General features: G+C 38.5%; 1 protein-coding gene across 2 annotated transcripts in view; it reads left to right on the top strand.

The window, feature by feature from the left end:
- The window catches only part of GABRA5 (gamma-aminobutyric acid type A receptor alpha5 subunit), an 84,093-nt gene extending 80,309 nt beyond the window's left edge, over positions 1 to 3,784 (top strand). Inside the window, exon 11 of one of the 2 annotated variants that reach the window (XM_030930679.1) lies at positions 2,499 to 3,784. In XM_030930679.1, the coding sequence (XP_030786539.1) occupies positions 2,499 to 2,798 (300 nt within the window). In that variant the 3' untranslated portion in view covers positions 2,799 to 3,784. The remainder of the gene's footprint in view (positions 1 to 2,498) is intronic. The other variant, XM_030930678.1, reaches the window with a different exon arrangement.
- Positions 3,785 to 22,949: the final 19,165 nt, after the last annotated feature.

Here is a 22,949-nt window from a genome sequence, read left to right as displayed (position 1 = left end):
TCTATGCTTGGCCTTTCTGCTTTTTATCTTTTCTTTATTCTTAACGGTTGATTTATTTTCTTTACTCTCTTGTGTTTTTCAAGTTTTAATTAATGAGACTATATTACTTTAGTAGTGGAACACAGGTTGTCTAACATTTTATGGTGCACATTTTTAAACATACAACAATGTTTAAAGAGGTTTACAGTGAAACCGTCTGCTGTTAACATTTACCTATGCCTGTGTCCTCACCACCTGTTACCTCTCCCTCTATCTGTCCATCATTACACCCATCCTCAATCTGTCATCTTTTTGCTACATTTCAAAATAAATTTCAGATGGCAATGCATTTCCCGCTCCATATGTCAGCATGCATGTCATTATAACTAGAGTCCAATACTAGCTTACTGTTTTATTCCTTTGAAGCAAAATTTGTAGGGTGAAATGCACAAGTATTAACGGCACCTTTGTTGAGTGTGGACAAATATGTACATTGTGTGTAACTCGAATCCCTGCCACAGTAGAGGACATCACCAGCCTCCAGAAAGCTCACCATGCCTCTTCCCAGGCAGTGCTTGACCCCACCTCTCCAAACATATCCACTATTTTTATTTCTTCTACCATAATGTAACTTACCTGTTTAGAATTTTATATCCAAAAAAAAAAAAAAACTTAGCAAAAAATGTATACAAGAATGTTCATAGCTGCTTAATCCGTAAGAGTTAAGATTAGAAACAGTCCAGGTGTCCATCGGTTGGAGAGTAAGCAAACGGTGGCACATTCATGCAAAGATACATCACTCAGCCATGAAAAGGAGAGGATGACTGATATACACAGCAATATGGGCGATTCTCAAAAAGCCTTGTGCTGGGTGGAAGGCACCTTGCCAAAAGAGTGCATTCTGTACCATGATTTTTTTTTTTTTTTATTATTATACTTTAAGTTCTAGGGTACATGTGCATAACGTGCAGGTTTGTTACATATGTATACTTGTGCCATGTTGGTGTGCTGCACCCGTCAACTCGTCAAGCACCCATCAACTCGTCATTTACATCAGGTATAACTCCCAATGCAATCCCTCCCCCCTCCCCCCTCCCCCCTCCCCCCTCCCCATGATAGGCCCCTAAAAAGTCAGGAAACAACAGGTGCTGGAGAGGATGTGGAGAAATAGGAACACTTTTACACTGTTGGTGGGATTGTAAACTAGTTCAACCATTATGGAAAACAGTATGGCGATTCCTCAAGGATCTAGAACTAGATGTACCATGTGACCCAGCCATCCCATTACTGGGTATATACCCAAAGGATCATAAATCATGCTGCTATAAAGACACATGCACACGTATGTTTATTGCGGCACTATTCACAATAGCAAAGACTTGGAATCAACCCAAATGTCCATCAGTGACAGACTGGATTAAGCAAATGTGGCACATATACACCATGGAATACTATGCAGCCATAAAAAAGGATGAGTTTGCGTCCTTTGTAGGGACATGGATGCAGCTGGAAACCATCATTCTTAGCAAACTATCACAAGAACAGAAAACCAAACACCGCATGTTCTCACTCATAGGTGGGAACTGAACAATGAGATCACTTGGACTCGGGAAGGGGAACATTGTACCATGATGTTTAATCACGTCCTTTCCTCCTTCCCCACAGGCCACATCTTAGGGCTTCCCTTATATCCACACACCTTATTCCCTCCCGCTGGTGCACTTGAAGGTAAAGAAGTGATGACTGCCTTGCAGGGGGGAAGTCCTAATTCTGTTTATGCCAAGATCTTGAGAAATGCCAGACTTTATTTTTTTTTTTTTACTTTTATTTTAGGTTCAGAGGTACATGTGCAGGTTTGTTGTAGGAAAATCAAGTCACAGGAGTTTGTTATACAGATCATTTTGTCACCCAGGTACTAAGCTTAGTATCTAATGGTTATTTCTTTCTGCTCCTCCTCCTCCTCCCACCTTCCACCCCAATGTCTGTTGTTCCCCTTTGTGTTCATGAGTTCTTATCATTCAGCTTCCACTTGTGGTATTTGGTTTTCTGTTCCTGTGTTAGTTTGCTAAAGATAATGGCCTCCAATTCCATCCATGTTCCTGCAGAAGACAGGATCTCATTCTTTTTATCATTCTTTTTTTATGGCTGCACCATTCCGTGGTGTGTATGTACCACACTGTCTTTATCCAGTCTGTCATTGATGGGTGTTTATGTTGATTCCATGTCTTTGTTATGTGGACAGTGTTGCAGTGAACACTCTCATGCATGTGTCTTTATGGTAGAATGATCTGTGTTCCTCTGGAAATATATCCAGTAATGGGATTGCCAGACTTACATAGCAGTCATAGCTCTCATGTGTGCCCTGTCTTCAGGCTACCTGGAGACATCAGTGGAGGAGGGCCTCTCCCAGGCTAAGCAAGTGTTTCTCTCTTTTGAAAGGTGTACCTTTAGAACTCCAAGGTGAGCTGACCGTTGCCTGCAAATGGCGTGTCCTTACATTCCTATCATATATTTTGCAGAAAAAGCGTGAAGTCATACTAAATAAGTCAGCAAATGCTTTTACAGCTGGGAAGATGTCTCACCCCCCAAACATTCCGAAGGAACAGACTCCAGCAGGGATGTCGAACACAACCTCAGCCTCAGTAAAACCCTCCGAAGAGAAGACTTCTGAAAGCAAAAAGACTTACAACAGTATCAGCAAAATTGACAAAATGTCCCGAATCGTATTCCCAGTCTTGTTCGGCACTTTCAACTTAGTGTACTGGGCCACGTATTTGAATCGGGAGCCGGTGATAAAAGGAGCTGCCTCTCCAAAATAACCGGCTGCACTCCCAAACTCCAAGACAGCCATACTTCCAGCGAAATGGTACCCAGGGGAGGTCTTGCTCCCAGGGACTTTCCATATGTGAGCACTATCTTTCAGGAAATTTTTGCATGTTTAATAATATGTACAAATAATATTGCCTTGATGTTTCTATATGTAACTTCAGATGTTTCCAAGATGTCCCATTGATAAGCAAACAACTTTCTAGAAAAACGGGATACAATGACCGACACTCAGATGCCCAGGATCATACGTTGATAGTTTACCAACAAGATACGTATATTTTTAACTGCTTCAAGTGTTACCTAACAATGTTTTTTATACTTCAAATGTCATTTCATACAAAATTTCCCAGCGAATACATGTTTTAGGAAACTCTCCATGATTATTACTTGACCAACTATATTGTGAGAAACAGAGATCATAAAGAGCACGTTTTCATGATGAGGAAACTTGGACATTTATGTACAAAATGAATTGCCTCTGATCATTCTTACTGTTCTGAAATTAGGAAAGTGCTGCATGATCTTACATGAAGAAATAGAGTAGGCAAACATTTATGCAGGCAGATTAATAACAGAAATACATCATATGTTAGACACACAAATACAATATTTCCCTGAGGAAAAAAATTAACTGCTTAAATTTTTTGGGAGGAAAAAGAAACATTTCTTACCCCACCCCACACCACCCACTACCTGAACAACAGCCAAGGAAAGAAAGGAGATGTTAAAACAAACAACAAACAGTGTTTTGACGGCATTCTCAGCACTTGGCCCGTGTGATCACTGTCTCTGAAACACCGACCACCTCTCTCTGCAGCCAGCGTGTAGTGCTTCAGTGGTGAGAAATTGTAATTGAGTTATTTTCCATTTTATCTCCTTGTATGTATTTCATGACTGGACTTACTGCTCTGTCAGCTTTTGTATATGAATCTTAAATGTTCATTAAAAAATAAAAAATGAACTGATCTTGTGGACATATATGACTGTTTTTTAAAAATTTCATGTTTTGGTGGACTCATTTCCTGAAAGTGACATAAATGGAACCCATCATGAAATTGCTTGGGAACGACGCGGAACAAAACAAAACGTTTACTTGGTGGCTTGTCTCTGGTCCAACCTAATTCCATAGAGTAGCACCTGGAGAGAAAACTTGTTTAAACCACAGTGAGGGTAGACAGGTGAAAGCAGGTATAGCGCATCAGAAATTTCTCAGTGGTGCAGTGCCGCTTGGGCCTCTACTTGACATAGTCTTCTCTGAGTGTATTTCAGGGTGGGTGTTTGTTGTGGGCATGGTGACTACCTGGTTCTTTACAAATGGGAAGATTTAATTATCTCCCCACCCACCTTTATTTTTTTTGAGACAAGGTCTTGCTCTGTTGCCTGGACTAGCATGCAGTGGCTCAATAATGGCTCACTGCAGCCTCAACCTCGTAGGCTAAAGCAATTCTGCCACCTCAGCCCCCTAAGTAGCTGGGACTATAGGCATGCACCACCATGCCTGGCTAATTTTTAAATTTTTCATAGAGACCGGGGTCTCACTATATTGCCCAGGTGAGTCCTGAACTCCTGCATTGCCCCTTCATTAACTGGTTTTAGGATCTCACAAATGGAAGAGTAAAGACCAGCAGGAAAGGTGCTCTTCAGTGCTCACATGAGGAAGCATCTCCCTATTATAAATGATGATGATATTTGTATAATGAGAGTGCTTTCTGTTATACCACAGCAAAAATCCCAGCAAAACAAAAAACAAACTTAAGGCTCGATAGAAGATCCAGTTTTCATATACTATGTAGTTACATTTCTCGCCTATAGTCTGTAGAGTTTAGCTTTGTGCTGTAGTTTGGAGAAAAATATACTGTAAGTTATGTCCAAATGGCTACATGCATGAACACCCTTTTTGAACATCTCAATCCATCGGTAGGAGAGTAAGCAACAGGTGACCTCACCGCCTGTCACCTCTCCCGCTCTCTGTCCATCAATACACCCATCTTCAAGCTATCCTTTTTTTTTTTTTTGCTACATTTCAAAATAAATTTCAGATGGCAATGCATTTCCCACACCATATGTCAGCATGCATGTCATTATAACTAGAGTCCAATACCAGCTTACTGTTTTATTCCTTTGAAGCAAAATTTGTAGTGTGAAATGCACAAGTATTAGCATCTTTGCCGAGTGTGGCCAAATATGTACACTGTGTGTAACTCAAATCCCTGCCACAGTAGAAAACAGTGTCTTCCATATCAGGTTGCAGTAACTTTCTTGACAAGTTCTAGCCTTCATTACAGAACACCTCCAATGAGCTCCAGTTTGAAGATAGGCTAACCACATTTACAAGCTGCTGAACCTTAATTCTGATGAATATTTAGTGAAAAAGGTCACATTCATTTTCTACTTTCTGATTTTGTGTTGTAGATATTTCAGTGTTTGTTATTTTTAATGAGAACATAGTAAGAATCACCTTGGGGATAATGATAATAAGGCAAGAAATAAAAACTTCTGAAAATAATTATAAATTACAGTACCCTACTTTTAGAGCAAGGATATTTAAATGTATCTCTTTTGACATCACCACAAATAGAATATTCTAATATGTTGTTAATCAGTATTACTTCTGGACTTTCTTCGGAATCTAAAGACCTATCCAGGAAAAGCCTTGACTAATGTTGGCCTAAAAGTGTGTGTCTGTCTACAATAATTGGGTTCAAATGCCTCTGGAGTAACTATCAAACTTAAAATAGCACAGCAAACATCCTCTGTTGAAGATTGACAAGGAAGTTGTAAATCTTCTGACCTACTTGTCATGCTCATGTCTTAGTAATGCTTTATGTCTCTCATGGGACTGTGAAAATAAATCTTGAGACCCCGAAATCACTAAAGCAAGGGAAAAGTGAAACTGGGAACTATGTCAGGCAAACTTGCCTCCCATTTTATTTCTAAATAAGATAGCTACAAAGATAAGAAGCGACATACCTCCCTCACAGTTTGCCCACAAGGAAGTTCCTTGTGAACAAAGGACAGGCAAAACTCAAAATCATCCCTCTGCTCATATGAGACAAACACATATCTGATTGCTTCCTTTGCTTTACTGTTTCACTAAGCCAGGTTGTCTAGCTATGACCTGGAAGCCCCCTCCCCACTTTGAGTTGTCCCACCTTTCCAGACCAAACCAGTGTACATCTTACATATATTGATTGATGTCTCCTGTTTCCCAAACATTTATAAAACCAAGCTGTGCCCCAACTACCTTGGGCACATGTTGTTGGGACCTCCGGAGGCTGTGTCATGGGTGCATCCATAACCTTGGCAAAATAAACTTCCTAAATTGATGAAGACCTGTCTCAGACACTCTTGGTTTATAGGACAAATTATGAGAAGCAGGTACACTAAATGAGTAACCTCTATTTTATAAACAGGAATACTGCAGCCCAAAGAGGTTAATCCATTGGCTCAGAATCGTATCGAAAGTTAGGAAGACATGCAGGCCTAGATCCTTGTCCTCATAATTTCTAACCCAGGGCTCACAACACCACGCAATTGCTTCCAGATGGAAGTTAATATAGAACAAAAATGTAACTTAAAATGAAAAATCTTGCTTCAAGCCCTGGTTGAATGATTATCTATTAACAATGCCCTACAGAAACTTTTTTTTTTTTTTTTGCACAGAAAACATGACCTTTAAGTTTGCCCCTTCTTATATAAAACGTGTGCTTCTGTGATCTTGAAAACCTGTTTTGACGGAATGGATCTGTGTTAGGGTAGCACTCCCCCCAACTACCCTTCAAGGAGAGAGAGAGAAGCACTAATTGACTAGAGCCAAGGATCTTGATGTGATTTCTCCTCCCAGAGCTCCCACCTGAATGATGATGTGACTGCCTTGGGAGGGGTCTGCCTCCAGGGAAAGCAAAACTGACTGTGACACTGAGTCTTCAATCAACATCATCCTTCATTGTAAGAACTAACTTCAAATCAAAAAGAACCCTTTCTTTGGAAAATTGGAAATGCCACAGTTTACTCAGTGAAAACAGTGTTTTAAATATTTAAAAATTAGTCTTAATGTCTTTTTACCATATACTAGAACATCTGGGACAATCAGTGCCCTGAGCAAACACATTGAGCATTTGAATATGAATTACTCTGATCACTGAAATTACTTGCCAGGTTTGCAGTGATATAAGGTAATGATTTTGAAGTCTGCGAAAAGGTTCATTTCATCAAAGATTTACATGATTATCTGTTTGTCACTGTCATTTTCAATAGACTGTCTCAACTCTAAATTCAAATGCTCTGTAGCCTGTTTTGAAATGAGTATGGGTTCTTTATGGAAACTTGTGATTTGAAAAATATTTACTGCTCACAATTTCCCTAATATAAAAGTCTGAAGAGATCTTTAAGGAAAAAAAAACTCTGAAGAAATGTTTACTTAGCTTTTCTGAGTTATTTGAAAATCAAATAAACCAAGGATCAGGCACTCTATTTTGCAATGTGAGACCTCAGAAGGAAAAATTTGAAGTGAGCTCTAATTGATCCAATATACTCATTTAAGTCCAATTTATTCTACATTCTTCATGTTGCTATCATTGTCTCCCTACCAGCCAGCATTATTCCAGGCCAGTAGCAGGAGCTAGATGAATGTGAACTGACTGAAGAAATCAATCCTGATAAGTGGGTGGACTGGATCTGATAAAACTCCTTCAGGTAAGGATTGCAAATTGGTGGTAATATTACACCTGATGGAAATCCTTTCTTAAGAATTTATAAAGTAAGAATTTCAAAGATTTGTATAAACCTATCTATAGCTGACCTAACAACACTAGGAACACAATCCCACAGGGTGACAGTTGTCTGGGCTTGAGTGACAGGCTGCTCCTTTAGGTCGGGTGACCATGTAAATTTATCACCCAGACATGAGACTTGCAGAGTGTTGGACTGAGGTCCTCAGTAAATCCTATCCCCACAAAAAGCAATGAAAACACTGGCAAGATTATATCAAAGCAGACATTTCAGAACTCTGGAAATAAAACCAAAGGCATACAATACATTAAAAGAGTTTATTGAAGAAACAGTACTGAACTTCAATAAGAACAGTGAGGTCTATGCCATTTTAACTTAGAGATTTCTCTATCTCCCTATCAGCTCCTTGGCAGGGTACCATGAAGACCAGAAGCCTTGTTGCCACCAGCGGGGGATGATTTAATTTGGAACTCTACAAAATGCCCCATCCCCAGAGTTTTGCCACTATTTGACCTGACTTGGAGCTCCATGGGAAGGTTTTATTCCCAAAGCATTGTTGATGATAATGATGATTGGCATCACTTGAGGAAGGTGACCACTGAAGCCTTCAAGGCAGTGATGCCAGCTAAGGCAAGAAAGAAACCAGCCAAACATGTAAAAGGAAGATCTGGGGAATCGGATCTAGTTCACAGTGGACTATAATCATCTCAGACATATTCCTGAGGATCTGAAAGTCTGTATGTGCAGGGTCGTGTGAACAGTCAAGAAAGGGCAGAGAGAGTCTTAGTTACTTACTCATCCCTGGCTGACCTTGGTGTCCTGTGAAAGCAAAAAGTGAAAGACAAGGAAGACTTAATCTGCCTAAACTTTGAAAGCGTGCTCCAAACTACACATAGATCCTTACGGCAAAGGGTGAAAAACGTATCACCATAAAGCATTCAAGAGAATTAAAGACCGATCATTGACTGCCCTGAGCTGTGCTGACATAGGGGTGACCCCTATAAAGCCAGGACTAAAAATAAAAACAGATGGAGACTTTAGTATAGGGAATGCAAACACTAGCATACTTGTCCGGGAAAGTAATTAAACAAACAAAGCCTAACCCCAACAACAACAAAATACAACAACAATAAACAGTGGGAGAAAGGGATGATCAGATTTTGAAGGTATTAAAATATATGGCTAGTGTTTCCAGTTTATTAGGAAGCATGCAAAGAAATTGGGATGTGCAGCCTGTATACAAGAAACAAAACCGTCAAAACATACTGGCCCTGAAGGTGCCCAGAAGTTGGATTTAGTAAATACACTTTAAATCAGCTATTTGATAATAAGAATAAATAATATAATATATAATGAGAAGAAGTAATGGTTGAACTTCCCATAATTTATTAAAAACATTAATTTACACCTCCAAGAGGCTCAACTAAGTCTTAGTATAGTAAGCTTAAAGAAATACACACCTGGATACAACATAATTATTCTGTTGAAAGCCAAAGGCAGAGAGAGAATCTTGAAAGCAAGAGAGAAGAGACTCATCATATACAAGGATCCTCAATAAGAATAACAGCTGACTTCTCATAAAAAGCCATGGAGGCCAGAAGGCAGTGAGATAACATATTCAAAGTGCTGAAAGAAAGCGGGGAACCCCCCACCATCAACCAAAACTTCTATATTGAGCAACATTACTCTTCAAAACGGCAAGCAAAATAAAGACAGGCCCAGGTAAATAAAAATGGAGAGAATACATCTGTAGCAGCCCTACTCTACAAGAAATGCCAAAGGAAGTCTTAGAAGGTGTATAGGAATGATAATCGATATTAACTTGAACTCACACAAGGAAAGGAAGATCACCATAAAGGAAATTACATGGGTAAATATAAAATGTAAATAAAGCTTTTACTCTTTTCTTCTTTCAACCAATTTAAAAGACAATTGTATGAAACAATAATCACAAAGCTGTATTGATGAGTTTATAAGCATAATTTGTATAACAATAGTATCACCTTGGAGAAAGACAAGTCATTATATTGGAAGGAAATTTGTGTAACTTTTTTTTTTTTTTTTTTTTTTTTTTTGAGACGGAGTCTCGCTCTGCCCGGGCTGGAGTGCAGTGCCGGAAGCTCACTGCAAGCTCCCTCCGGGTTTACGCCATTCTCTGCCTCATAGTTCACGGGATAGGATATTTAGTCGTTTAACCAACGTTTTGAAATTAAGTTAGTAATAGTGGGCTCTACATTGTTTTAAGGTAGGATGCATATTTAATCCCCAGAGCAGCCATAAAGAAAATAAGTTAAAGAAAAGGTAGTGAACAATCCAAAGGAATTAAAATAGTGTGCTAGAAAATAACACAAAAGAAAACAAACAGCAAAACAGCAGCTGTACATTCAACCACATCAATAATTAAATGAAAGCGCATTACACAGTCCAATCAAAAAGCAGAGAGTGTCAGACTGGATTCATTAAAAAGGACATCACCATATACTTTCAATAAGAGGTGTGTTCTAGATTCAAAGACACAAATAAGTGGAAAGTAAAAGGATGGAAAAGATATACTATGGAGATAGTAACTGAAAGACTGCTAGAACGATTATACCAATATCAGAAAAAATTACCTTAATGCAGATAATATTACTAGAGACAAAGAAGGACATTTTGTAATGGTAGAACAGTTACTTTATCTGAAAGATGTAACAATTAAAAACAGATATGTATCTGTGTACCTAACAACAGAGCCCAAAATACATGAAGCAAAAACTGATGGAATTGAAAGGGGAAATATACAGTACATTAGTAGTTGGAAACTTCATTCTCCACTCTTAATAGTTGGTAGGACAATAAGACGGAGAATCAACTAGTATGTAGAAGACCCGAACAGCACTATCAACCAACTTGATCTGCTCACATCTAAGGAACACTGCACCCAACAGCAGCAGAATCCATATCCTTTGCAAGGCCATTCTCCAGAATAGAGCATTTTTTATGCAATAATATAAGGCTTAATAATTTTATTTTTATTTTCATTTTTTTGAATCAGGGTTGTTCTCTGTCACCAAAGCTGGAGTGCAGTGGCACAATGAGGGCTTACTGCAGCCTTGACCTCCCAGGCTCAAGTGACTACAGGCATGCACCACCACGCCCAGCTGATTTTTAAATTTTTATTAAATTAGAAAATAGAGTGAGACAAGGTCTCACTGTAGTGCTCAGTGTGGTCTCGAACTCCTGAACTCAAGTAATCCACCCGCCTTGGCCTCCCAAAGTGCTAGGATTAAAGGCATAAGCCACTGTGCCTGACCAAGTCTTAATAATTTTAAAGAGATTGAGATCATACAAAGTATGTTCTCAAAAAACAATGGAATTCAATTAGGAATTTATTTTTCAAACCAGGACACATTTAACAAGCATAACAATAATAATTACATCAGAACAACAGGCATACATTAAAAGGCTCTTGAGCAAATCAGAACCTGTGCTCATCCTGCCTTTAGCAAGGAATCCATTATACAGTTCCCATCCAATCCATGCTTTAGTCATCTCCAGTGTGAAGCCTGCCTCACCCTGTAGGCCTTTGAATTTGCAATGCCTCTGTTAGACCAATATGAATTGGGTCATTGTAGGAAACATGCACTTTATTTTCCAATGAATTAGTCTTAAATTCTACCATGCCCCATTCCTATTTTATCTTTTACATTTGTATTGATATTAGGCATAGTGTGTGTATATATTTATGGGGTATATGAGATATTTTGATACAGGCATTGAGTGCATAGTAATCATGTAAGAGTAAGTGGGGCATCCATCACCTCAAGCATTTATCATTCTCAGGTATACATGAAAAATCTACAAAATTAATCACATGCTGGGTCATATATCAATATTAAAAATATTGGTACATTCATAATATAGACTATATATATATTTGAGACCAGGTTATGAAACTGGCTTTTTGTATTTTGGTAGAGACAGGGTTTTACTACATTACCCAGGCTGGTCTCAAACTCCTGGTGTCAAGCGATCCACCCACTTCAGCCTCCCAAAGTGCTTGATAACAGGCGTGAGCCACCATGCAGGCCAATAATATAGAAATTTTATAAAATAACACTTTGGTCATAAGTAATAATATTGAAAATGGAAACAACTTTTTAAAAAAGTATCTTCCAACTAGAAATTTAGAATTTCTTCTATTAAACAGCAAAAGGATAAAAATAAAGATTTTAAAATATCATTAAATTTCTAAAAGTCAAATTTAAAATTACATATAAAAATTTATGAGATACAAGAAATCATTGCTCAGACTAATGTAGCAAAGGTTTTCCCCTATATTTTCTTTTAGTGGTTTTATAGTTTCAGGTCTTATGTTTAAGTCTTTTATCTACTTTGAGTTGATTTTTGTATGTAGTGTGAAATAAGAGCCCAATTTCATTCCTCTACATGTGACGTCTAGTTTTTCCAACACAATATATTGCAGGGACTGTCCTTTCCTCATTGTGTGTTCCTGATATCTTCATGGAAAATTTATTGGTTCTACATGTGTGAGTATATTCCTAGGCGCTCTCTCTCTATCATCTCTATCCACTGGTCTATGTATCTGCTCTTATGTGAGCGCCATACTGCTTAAATTACTGTAGTCTAGCAGTGTATTGCAAGTATGATGCTACCAGCTTCATTCTTTTTGTTCAAGATTGCTTTGGTTATGTGGGATCTGTTGTGGTTCCATAAAAATTTTAGAAGTTTTTTCCATTTCTATAAAAATATCATTGGAATTTTGATAGAGATTGCATTGAATCTTTGATGGCTTTGGGTAGTATGGAGATCTAAATAATATTAATTCTTCCAATCCATGGACACAGGATCTCTTTCCTTTTATTTGTGTCATTCACAATTTCTTTCATTAATGTATTATAGATTTCAGAATATAGATCATTCACCTCTTTGATTAAATTTACTCCTAAGTATTTTATTTTATTTTATTATGGTATCGTAAATGGGATTGTTTCATTGATTATTTTAGGATAGTCTGTTGTTAGTGTATAGATATGCTACTAATTTTTTATGTTGATTTTGTATCCTGTAACTTTACTGAATTTATCAGTTCTAACACCTTTTGGTGGAGTCTTTTGGGTTTTCTACATAGAAGATCTTTCATAAAAAAGACAATTTTATTTCTGCTTTTACTTTTTGGATGCCTTTATTTCCTTTACTCGCTTAATTGCTATGGCCAGAACTTCCAGAATTACACTGAACAGAAGTGATAAGCGTGAGCATCCATGTCTTATTTATGAACTTAGAGGAAAAGCCTTGAACTTTTCACTATTGAGTACTGATGTTAGCTATGGGCTTGTCATATAGGCCTTGACTGTATACAGCACAAGAAAATTTAAGGGAATTGCTCTGTGACAGTGGTCTGGGCAATAATTTTTTGGATAGAACCCCAAAAGCACAGGCAATGAAAACCAAAAATGGACAAATGGGATTGTATCATGCTAAAAAGCCTCTGCACAGCAAGGGAAAAAACCAGCAGAGTGAAGATAAAACCCATGGACAGGGAGAAAAGATTTGCAAATAAAATATTTTCTTTTTTTTTTTTTTTTTTTGAGCTAGTCTCGCTGTCACCCAGGCTAGAGTGCAGTGGTGCAATCTCGGCTCCCTGCAACCTCCACCTCCTGTGTTCAAGTGATTCTCCTGCCTCAGCCTCCCAAGTAGCTGGGACTACAGGCACACGCCACCACACCTGGCTAATTTTTGTATTTTTTAGTAGAGATGAGATTTCACCATGTTGGCCAGGCTGGTCTTGAACTCCTGGCCTCAAGTGATTCACCCACCTTTGCCTTCCCAGCATTATAGGCCTGAGCCACCACACTCACCCCAAATATTTTCTATAGGGGTTAGTATTGAAAATATATGAGGAACTCAAACACCTCGATGGCAAGAAAACAAATAATCTGATTAAAAAATCGACAGGACTTGAACAGACATTTCTCAAAAGAAGACACACAAATGACCAACAGATATATGAAAAAATGCTCAACATCTCTCATTATCAAGGACATTCAAATTAAAACAATGAGATATCATTTATACCTGTTAGAATGAGTATTATCAAAAAGACAAAAGATAACAAGTGTTAGGATGTGGAGAAAAGGGAACCCTGGTACACTGTGGGTAGGAATGTTACTTAGTACAGCTATTTTGGGAAAACAGTATGGAAGCTCCTCAAAAAGCTAAAAAGAAAATTACAATATCATCCAGCAATCTTACTTCTGGGTATATATGCAAAGAAACTGAAATCAGTCTGTCTGAGAGCTCACTGCACTTCCATGTTCACTGCAGCATTACTTTCAATAGCTGAAAAATGAATGCAACCTAAGTGTCCGTTAGTGGATAAATGGATTAAAAAATGTTGTCTATATATATAGTGGAATACTATACAGCTTTTAAAAGAAGGAAACTCTGTCATTTGCAACATCATGAATGAACCTAAAGGACATTATATTAACTAAAGCCAGACGGAGAAAGGCAAATACCGCTTGTTTTCACTTATATATGGAACCTAAAAGAGACAAATTCACAGAAGCTGAGAGTAGAATGGAAGCTACCAGAGGCTAGAGGTGAAGGTAGAGAAGGGGGAGACGTTCGTCAAATGATGCAAAGTTTCGGACAGGAGAAATAACGTTTTAGTGATCTTTTGCACAGCACGGTGACCATAGGTAATAATAATGTATTGACTATTTTAAAACTGCTAAAATAGTTTTTAAATGTTCTTACTACAAAAAATGATAAGCAGGTGAGGTAGTACAAAGGCTAATGAGTTTGATTCAACCTTTTTACAATGTGTATACAAATGGAAACATCACATTTTATCCTAAATATATGTACAATTATTATTTCTCAATTTTTAAAAAGTGGAATTACAAACAAAAAGTAGAATAATACTTGATTTTAAAAGTTTATGAAATATAAACCATATTAGAAGAATATTCATATTGTTAAGCATACATCAATATAAATAAAAATATAAGAAAATGAACTAACTTCCCACTCAAAACTAGAAAAAACCAAAAGAAAGCACAAAGTAAATAAAAAAAAGATAAAAGCAGAATTTGGTCAGATAGAGAATACAAAGACAAGAGATGTAATGAATGACTCAAAACTCTGGTGATTAATAAAATGAAATACACAAACCATTTAAGAAAAAATGGGGAATATAAATAAAATAAGAAATGACACAGTAAAAATAAAAGTCATAATAGATGACCTACCCACCTTTATTCAAAAAATTCAGAACATATATGTGTTGGAGAATTTCCTGGGGCCATATAATTTACTACCAAAATTGACCCTATTAGAGATAGAATGCTTAAGAAGGCCATTTTCTACGGAAAAAAGAGAAAATTACCAAGGAACTTCTACTCGCCAACACACACACACACACACACACACACACACACACACACACAGAGAGAGAGAGAGAGAGAGAGAGAGAGAGAGAGAGAGAGAGAGAGAGAGAGAGAGAGAGAGACAGACAGACAAAGGGCCCAGGTGCCTTCACAGGGAAATTCTACCAAACATATAAAGATCATGCCACTCTGATGCCAAATAAAGTTTTCCAAAACATACAAAATGAAGGAAAACTTACAAATTTAATTTTAGGAGTAGAAGAATGATTCAACAGAAAGAAATTCAATAATGCAATTTACTGTGGAGAAGAAATTGATGCTCCCCATTGGGTCTGACAAGTTTCAACACCCATTCTTGATTTTTTAATAAAAACCCTGAAAATAGTAAGGTATGGGCATCTCCTTTGTTTTCTCCTTCTGTCAGTCTGTCTGTCTCCACAGGACACCTTTCCAGGATGATCTGGAATAGGAAGAGAGTGCCTATTATCTCCTGCCTTTATCATTTTTACAGAAGGCATTAACCACTGCAGTTAGACACAAGACACTTATTGGGGGCATAAAAATTGGGTATGATGAAGTACATCTATTTCTGCTTGCAGATAATATGACAGTAAAACTGGAAAACACTGGAGAACCAGTGATAAAACTAACACAACATTAAGAGAATTCAGAAAACAAGCAGGATATAAAAATTACATGAAATAATAGAAATGCTTATATTCATGATTAATAAGCAATCAGAGGACACTGGAAGAGAAAATACCATTTAAAATGTATCAAAAAGATAGATAATAGTCTCACAAGTGAACTTAATAAGAAGTATGAAAACCTTGTGCGAAGTACCTATGAACAAATAGAAAATGTAATCCTTGTTATTGTATAGGATAACTCAATATTATAAAGATGCAGATTCCCCCTCAGTTAATTTAATAGAACCCCAATAAAATATGAAAAAGTTTTTTTCTGAAGCTGTATATGTTGAGATTAAAGTTAATTTGGAAGAATAAATATGTAAGAATACATGAAAATACTGAATAAGATGAACAGCTAGCCCTAGCCCAACCAGATATTAAAACACACACAAAATCTTTATAATTAACACAGTGGTACAAGCAGATTACTCATTAATTAGCTATTGAAAAGAAATACAAAAATAGATCCAGGTATACATGGAAAGTTAGCAGATGATAATTATGGTATTTCAAATTAGAGTGACAAAGTTGAACTTTTGAATAAGTAGTATGGGAAGACCTGGATGGTTATACGGAAAATATTTAAGTTACATCAATACTTTACATATTACTGAAGACTGTGATTCAAATGGATCAGAGATGTAAGTGTAGAAGATGAAATCACAGAGATACCAGAATAAATCCTGGGCAAACCCTTTTATAACTTAGGTGAAAGTTATCGGGAAAGGTTCTAATTATTTCCCCAAATCCAGATGCAAAAAATATTGATAAATTTGACTAGAGAAACATGTAAAAATTTCATGATCAGTAACATAACCAAAATCAAAAGACAAAAGATAAATAGGAAGAAATTATTTGCAACTTATGCCACAGAAAAATGCCTGTGACATGTAAAATTTGAGGATAAGATATGAAAAAATTTGATAGAAAATTGTGCAAAGGACAAAAAAGATAATTTGCTAAAATATAAGATGGTCCTACATATTTCTCTTTTTTTGAGACAGAGTCTTACCCTATTGCCCAGGTTGGAGTGCAATTGTGCAATCTCAGCTCCCTGCAACCTCCACCTCCCAGGTTCAAATGATTCTCTTGCCTCAGCCTCCTGAGTAGCTGGGATTACAGGCACCCACCACCACGTCCAGCTAATTTTTGTATTTTTAGTACAGATGGGGTTTTACCATGTTGGCCAGGCTGGTCTTGAACTCCTGACCTCATGATCCACCTGCCTCAGCCTCCCAAAGTGCTGGGATTACAGGTGTGAGCCGCCATGCCCAGCTGGTTCTAAATATTTTTAAATGTTCAATATACTCATAATTAACAAAACACAAATTAGAACCATGTTGTGATATCACTTTTTACCCTTTAGCTTGGTAAAATCTAGCAAATTTGAAAATTCACTATTGACAAGACTGTTGAAAAATAGGTATCATCTTTCATTGATAGTGGGAATGAGAAATGGAGAAAACTTCCCTATGAGAAGGAAATTTGACAATATATGATAAAATTACACATGTACCCTTTGACCTAGAAATCTTACTTCTGGAAATTTACCCTGAATATACACCTTCAACAGCATAAAAATTGGCATGCACAAAGTTGTATGATTCAGTATTTTATGTATTTGCAAAATATTGGAAGCTGTGAAAATACCCCAACAAAGTAGATTAATTTAAACATTATATTTACATGCAATAGAATACTATGCAGTTATGTAAAAAGGATAAGTAAGAGCTGCATTAACTGGTGTATTTCCAAGGTGCAATATTGAATAAGTTAAAGAATCAGAATGCAAAAGTTTTGTATAGCATGTGATGTTTGATGTCAGAAAGGAAGTAGAATTAGAAAATAGTTATTTGTCTGTTTATTTATGGAAAAAGAAAAATAAACCAGAAATTGATGAAATGTATTATGTAGAGGAGGTGTCTGTATATGTGTATGGCAGAAACAAGTAGAAGCAATGGGGTGGGATGGCACTTCTCGTGATATTTCTTGTTTCATCTTGTACAGTGTTGATTTTTGGGATCATGTTAAAACTTCACGTATTCAAAAATAGAATTAAATCCACAATAATGAGGAAAAGCCCTAAAGTGTAATACAAATAGAAACAAATGAACTCAGCTCCACATTAAATTAATAGCATAACCACACTGGAGAAAAAAAAAAGTAAATCGAATAACTTTTGAGCATAGCATTTTGATTACTCTCTTGTATTCTTAGCTTAAAGGGGAGAGCAGAAACATCTGAAAACACATTCTGAACTCAGCCTAGAGGTCTTCTTTTCATTGTAGCCTGGTTACTGTAATTCTGAAACTATATCGTGTATATTGCACTTGGAGCAAATTAAAAAATATATTAATTTTGTTAAAAATTGGGAATCTTGGCCGGGCGCGGTGGCTCAAGCCTGTAATCCCAGCACTTTGGGAGGCCGAGACGGGTGGATCACGAGGTCAGGAGATCGAGACCATCCTGGCTAACACGGTGAAACCCCGTCTCTACTAAAAATACAAAAAACTAGCCGGGCGAGGTGTCTGGAGCCTGTAGTCCCAGCTACTTGGGAGGCTGAGGCAGGAGAATGGCGTGAACCTGGGAGGCGGAGCTTGCAGTGAGCTGAGATCCGGCCACTGCACTCCAGCTTGGGCAACAGAGCCAGACTCCGTCTCAAAAAAAAAAAAAAAGGAACCAAGGGGAAATATGAGTGGCAATCCTGTTGCTCCAGAAAGTAAGTGTAGAAAGAAAGGTAACTATGTGAGTTGAAGGCTCTGCTAACCAGTTCATATGGGAACCACTTCCCAATGTACACTTATTAAATGGAATCATCCCCTTGTATGCCTTCAATGCATACTGTTTTGTTTGTCTCTTATCCCTCAATAAACCTGGGGAAATTTTTAAATTTTTTAAAGATAAAAAAATTGAGACAAATCTCAAACAATAAATATTGGGGACATGCTAAATACAGGAGTCAGCTTGAAGAGGCTCCTATTGTCGAAATCTTGGATGATTTGAGAATAACAATAAATAATGACAGTAATGGGTTAAAGTACATTGAATAAAACAAGAAACCATGAGTCTCTACAGAAAGCAATAGTAGAAAAAGAGGAGGAGTGCTTCCTATGATGTGATACCAACTAATAAACGTAGAGGAACAGTGAAATTAGAAAATCACCATTTTACAAGCAGCAAGCAAGAATCATCACTGCATGTTAAAACTAAGACAGTTAAACATTTTCAAATAATTTCCCCAAAGAACAGTCAGCCATTTAAAAAGGAAAATAAGTAGCTTGACAGTGGAGACACTGGCAGATTCCAACTCCACTAAGTGATCCGTGTGACCCACGGTGAGATAAACCGACATCGTGCGTTTCCTACAATAATGCAGCAAGAAAAGCAACATTGCTTATGTCATATGTCTTCCCAAAATACATAACCTGCATCTGATCAGGAGAAAGACTCACACAGAGGTGCCTTCTACAAAATACTTTTGTCTACAGAAACTACTGTGCGGTGAAACATCAAGAACGGCCACAACCTGTTCTGGACTAAAAACAGACCAAGTGGACACAGTAACTAGCAAAATGTGTGATCCTGAATGGGTTCTTGGGCTATATGGGAAAAATGCTATTGAAGGTATTATTGGATCAGTTAGAAAAATTAGACTATGTGCTGTAGATTAGATAATATTATAGAAACTTACAGGATTAGTTTTACAAATTTATTTGTAAACTTGTGAATATTTCCAAGAGAACAGTTTTAAAAATTGGGGGAAAATTTAAAAGCTGATCTATCTGGAGATGCAAACAACCTAGAACAGCAATAAATAAACAATAAATGAACAAATTCAGAGAACTAACAATAATAGATATTAAGAAAATAAAAGGCCATAGTAATTTTTTGAAAAGTGATACTGGGGGGCCGGCAGAGGGTTGCCATGTTGCATCAGGACAGTAATGATGACACTGAAGACATTTCAGTGTTGGATGCAGAAGAGACAACTAACAAAACAATCCAAAATCAGATATCCAGCGGCCTCACTTTTCCAGTTATTCTTTCGAGTCAGTGCAATTGTGGTCTATCTTCTTTGCAAATTGGTCAGCAGCAGTTTTACTGCTTGTATGGTGACAATTATCTTGTCATGTGACTTTAGGGCAGTGACGAATGTCAGGTGGACTAGTGGTGGGTCTACACTGTGCAAGGGGCAAGACTAGGCAAAACCAGGCTTCTGTGGCCAAAGGCTGAATAGTTGGTTACCCAGTATGGGTACTGACTTGAAGATGGCCCAGCCACTGGGAATTACATGATTATGTATTTGTTATATATAATAATCCAGGTGCTATACATATGCTATTCATATACATACGGTATACACATGCCAAATAGTTCACTGAGCCATACTTTTAAGATTGGTGCATTTTTGTTGTGTGTGCATTGTCCCTTGATAGTACTGTTTTGATTGACAAGGGAAAGGCGCTTTTTCAAAATACGAAACCACGAAACATCATGTAGCCCAGAAGTACAGTTTTGGGAGTGGGAGGGATGTTTCTCAAAGCAGCACTCAGGGCAACCACGGAGCAGCGGATGCGCGGTGAAGGGCGCGTGGGCAGCCGGGCGGCTCCGTGGCCTGGGGGGACGCAGCGCGCCACCGCGGGAACGGAAAGGCGCTTCCTGGCAACGCTGCTAGGGTCCCGCCGCCCCCGCCGAGGTGCAGCCCGACCCGCAGCTGCGCGGACAGCCCAGGTCTTCCCCAGAACCTCCAGAGCCGAGGACCCAGCGCCAAGCCAGGAGCAAAGCAGCGCGCCACGCTGGAGCTGTTCCGTCATTACGGCCGCGTCTGCGCTTCGGTTTTGAGCACCGATCCGTTACCTAACCTCTTAGGACGAACAGTCAGTCTTCTGGTGGCGCTCGCTTTCACCTGCTTTTTATTTCCCTTTCTATTCCTGCGAGCTAGGGGGAGCAAGTGTAAATCCCGCCCGCTTCTCCCGGGCTGAAGATGGAGAGGCTGAGGCGGGTTGGAGAGTGCGCACTGCGCATGCTCCGCAGAGCATCCCCGCAGGTCGACCGGGGCAAGGGAGCTACATGAAAGCCTGTGGCTTCTGCTTTGAACATTCTTAACCTTGCATTTTGCTTTCACACTTAACGCCTAGAAAGCTTGCTTTGATTTTCCCCCAACCTTTCAGTTCATTTAGCTTTAAAAAACAAAATCTCGTTCCAGGAAGAGGGGAGGGGCTTTCCAAGGTAGAATGTTCAGACGTATCAAGTTGAGTTACTCAGTGTAATAAATGAAGCAAAGCATTCCAAAGGCCAGAGGGGATCACCTTGCATTCATCCATAATAGCACGTTGAAATATGCAAGAAAGGAAAAGAATAAAAAGCACAGGGATGTAAAAACAGTATTGCATTTTCTTGTCCACTGATTGAATTGTAAAAATAATAACAAATCTTAGGACACTTCTTATTTACTGATATTTTACAAAATCACCCAAGTAACAGTCTATTTCTATTATAAACAACTTGTGAATATTTTAACTCATGCTCAAAAAAATAAATAATATGGTAAGGAGTCCAAAACTTTCATCAACTAGCCAAACAAATGTCTGCTGAGCTCCTCCTCAGGAAGGCAGTATGGTATAGTGATTAGGACTGCAACATTGGAACCAATTGCCTGGCTTTTAACATCCTCAGTCTACTAGCTGTGTGATCTTGGGGTAAGTAACTTAACTTCTCTGTGCTTTTTCTCTATATGCAAAACAGAAATAATGTTGTGAGAGTTAAAATGAGTTAATGTAAAGCCTTCCTGTCGGCCCTGGCCCATCTTACGTGATCAGTGTCGGATGATTATTTTTGCTTATGTTCCTATTACTGTGTTAAGAAGGCAAGCACAAAAGAATTGTTTCTATTTGCAGCATTCTTGCAGCACACTCAGGTGCGGTGGCTCACGCCTGTAATCTCAGCACTTTGGGAGGCCGAGGCGAACAGATCAGTTGAAGTCAGGAGTTCCAGAAGAGCCTGGCCAACATGGTGAAACCCCATCTCTACTAAAAATACAAAAATTAGCCAGGTGTGGTGGTGGGAGCCTATAATCCCAGCTACTCAGGAGGATGAGGCACAAGAATCGCTTGAACCTGGGAGGTGGATGTTGCAGTGAGTCCAGATGACACCACTGCACTCCAGCCTGGGCGCCAGAGTGAAACTCAAGTCTCTTATGTGGAGACGACATATTTCTGTAAGCAATGAAGGAACAATACATCATCGTCTAGTTGATTTTTAAAGTGCTCAGATTTTGGCACAGAAAATTAGGGATTAGGGCAGAGTATGATAAATGCTCATATTCCCCTGAAGCCTATAGGTGTGGTACAGGTGTTGGAGGTGGAAGAATGCAAGCGTCAGAGTCTTCATCAAACAGGGGGCCTTATAGACCATGTGCACCTATGCACCTAAGTAGGAGGGATGTGCTGGGCAGAGGAAGATAAGAATGCCAGAAAGAGTCCTGGAAAGGGGGTAGCCGGGCGAGTTCAGCACCTCACAGAGACACAAAGGTGATGCCAGGGAGATGACAGCTCCAGTGCTGAAAAACAATATTGTCATTAACAACTGCACTCCACTCCACTGCATGCCTATCCAGAAACGAGGGGGACACAGCAGAGGAATACAGGCCCACGCCGCCACGCTCAGCTAATTCTTTAGTCTTTTTTGTAGAGACATCATTTTTTGCATACTGCCCAGGCTGGTCTCGAACTCTTGGTCTCAAGTGATCCGCCTGCCTCGGTCTCCCAAAGTGCTGGGGTTACCGGCGTGGGCCACTGTGCCTGGAGGAACAAAGTTATTTGACAATATTAAAGAAACGGTTATCACACCGTTACATAAATCTATGAATAGCACTTATAAAATATTTTTTAAAGAATTTTTTGGGAGTGATAGAAATGTAAAATTCTTAGTGGATTTACTACACCGTTGAGATTGCAATACTTACATGGTGTAAGACTAACTTTCGGAATGATTATGACAAATGAAATCGTAAATGCCATTTTTGGTTTTCGGAATATGAAAATACATGGGATGAGGCGCACCTCATGCTTCCGCCAAACGGAATGTCTTTGGTTTCTTGCCTTAGGATCTACCTAGCTCCTACCTTTAACATTCCTTTCCACCTCTACTGTTTATTGCTATGTGTTAGTCTCCCTTTTCTGTAAGAAAGGCATAAATCTGGAGTGCTTTTTTCCAAATATTCCCGCAGAAAGCCACCTTGCCAAGCACAGAATCTTATCAGTGGCTAGGAGTTCAGCCGACTTAGCACGAAGAGTGCGATGAAAGGGCTGCTTTCAGCAAACCG

The sequence above is a fragment of the Rhinopithecus roxellana genome, chromosome 5 (genome assembly GCF_007565055.1).
Source record: "Rhinopithecus roxellana isolate Shanxi Qingling chromosome 5, ASM756505v1, whole genome shotgun sequence".
NCBI classification, from domain to species: domain Eukaryota; kingdom Metazoa; phylum Chordata; class Mammalia; order Primates; family Cercopithecidae; genus Rhinopithecus; species Rhinopithecus roxellana.
The sequence above is the reverse complement of the archived record's forward strand: the minus strand, read 5'-3'. Positions and strand labels throughout refer to the sequence as shown.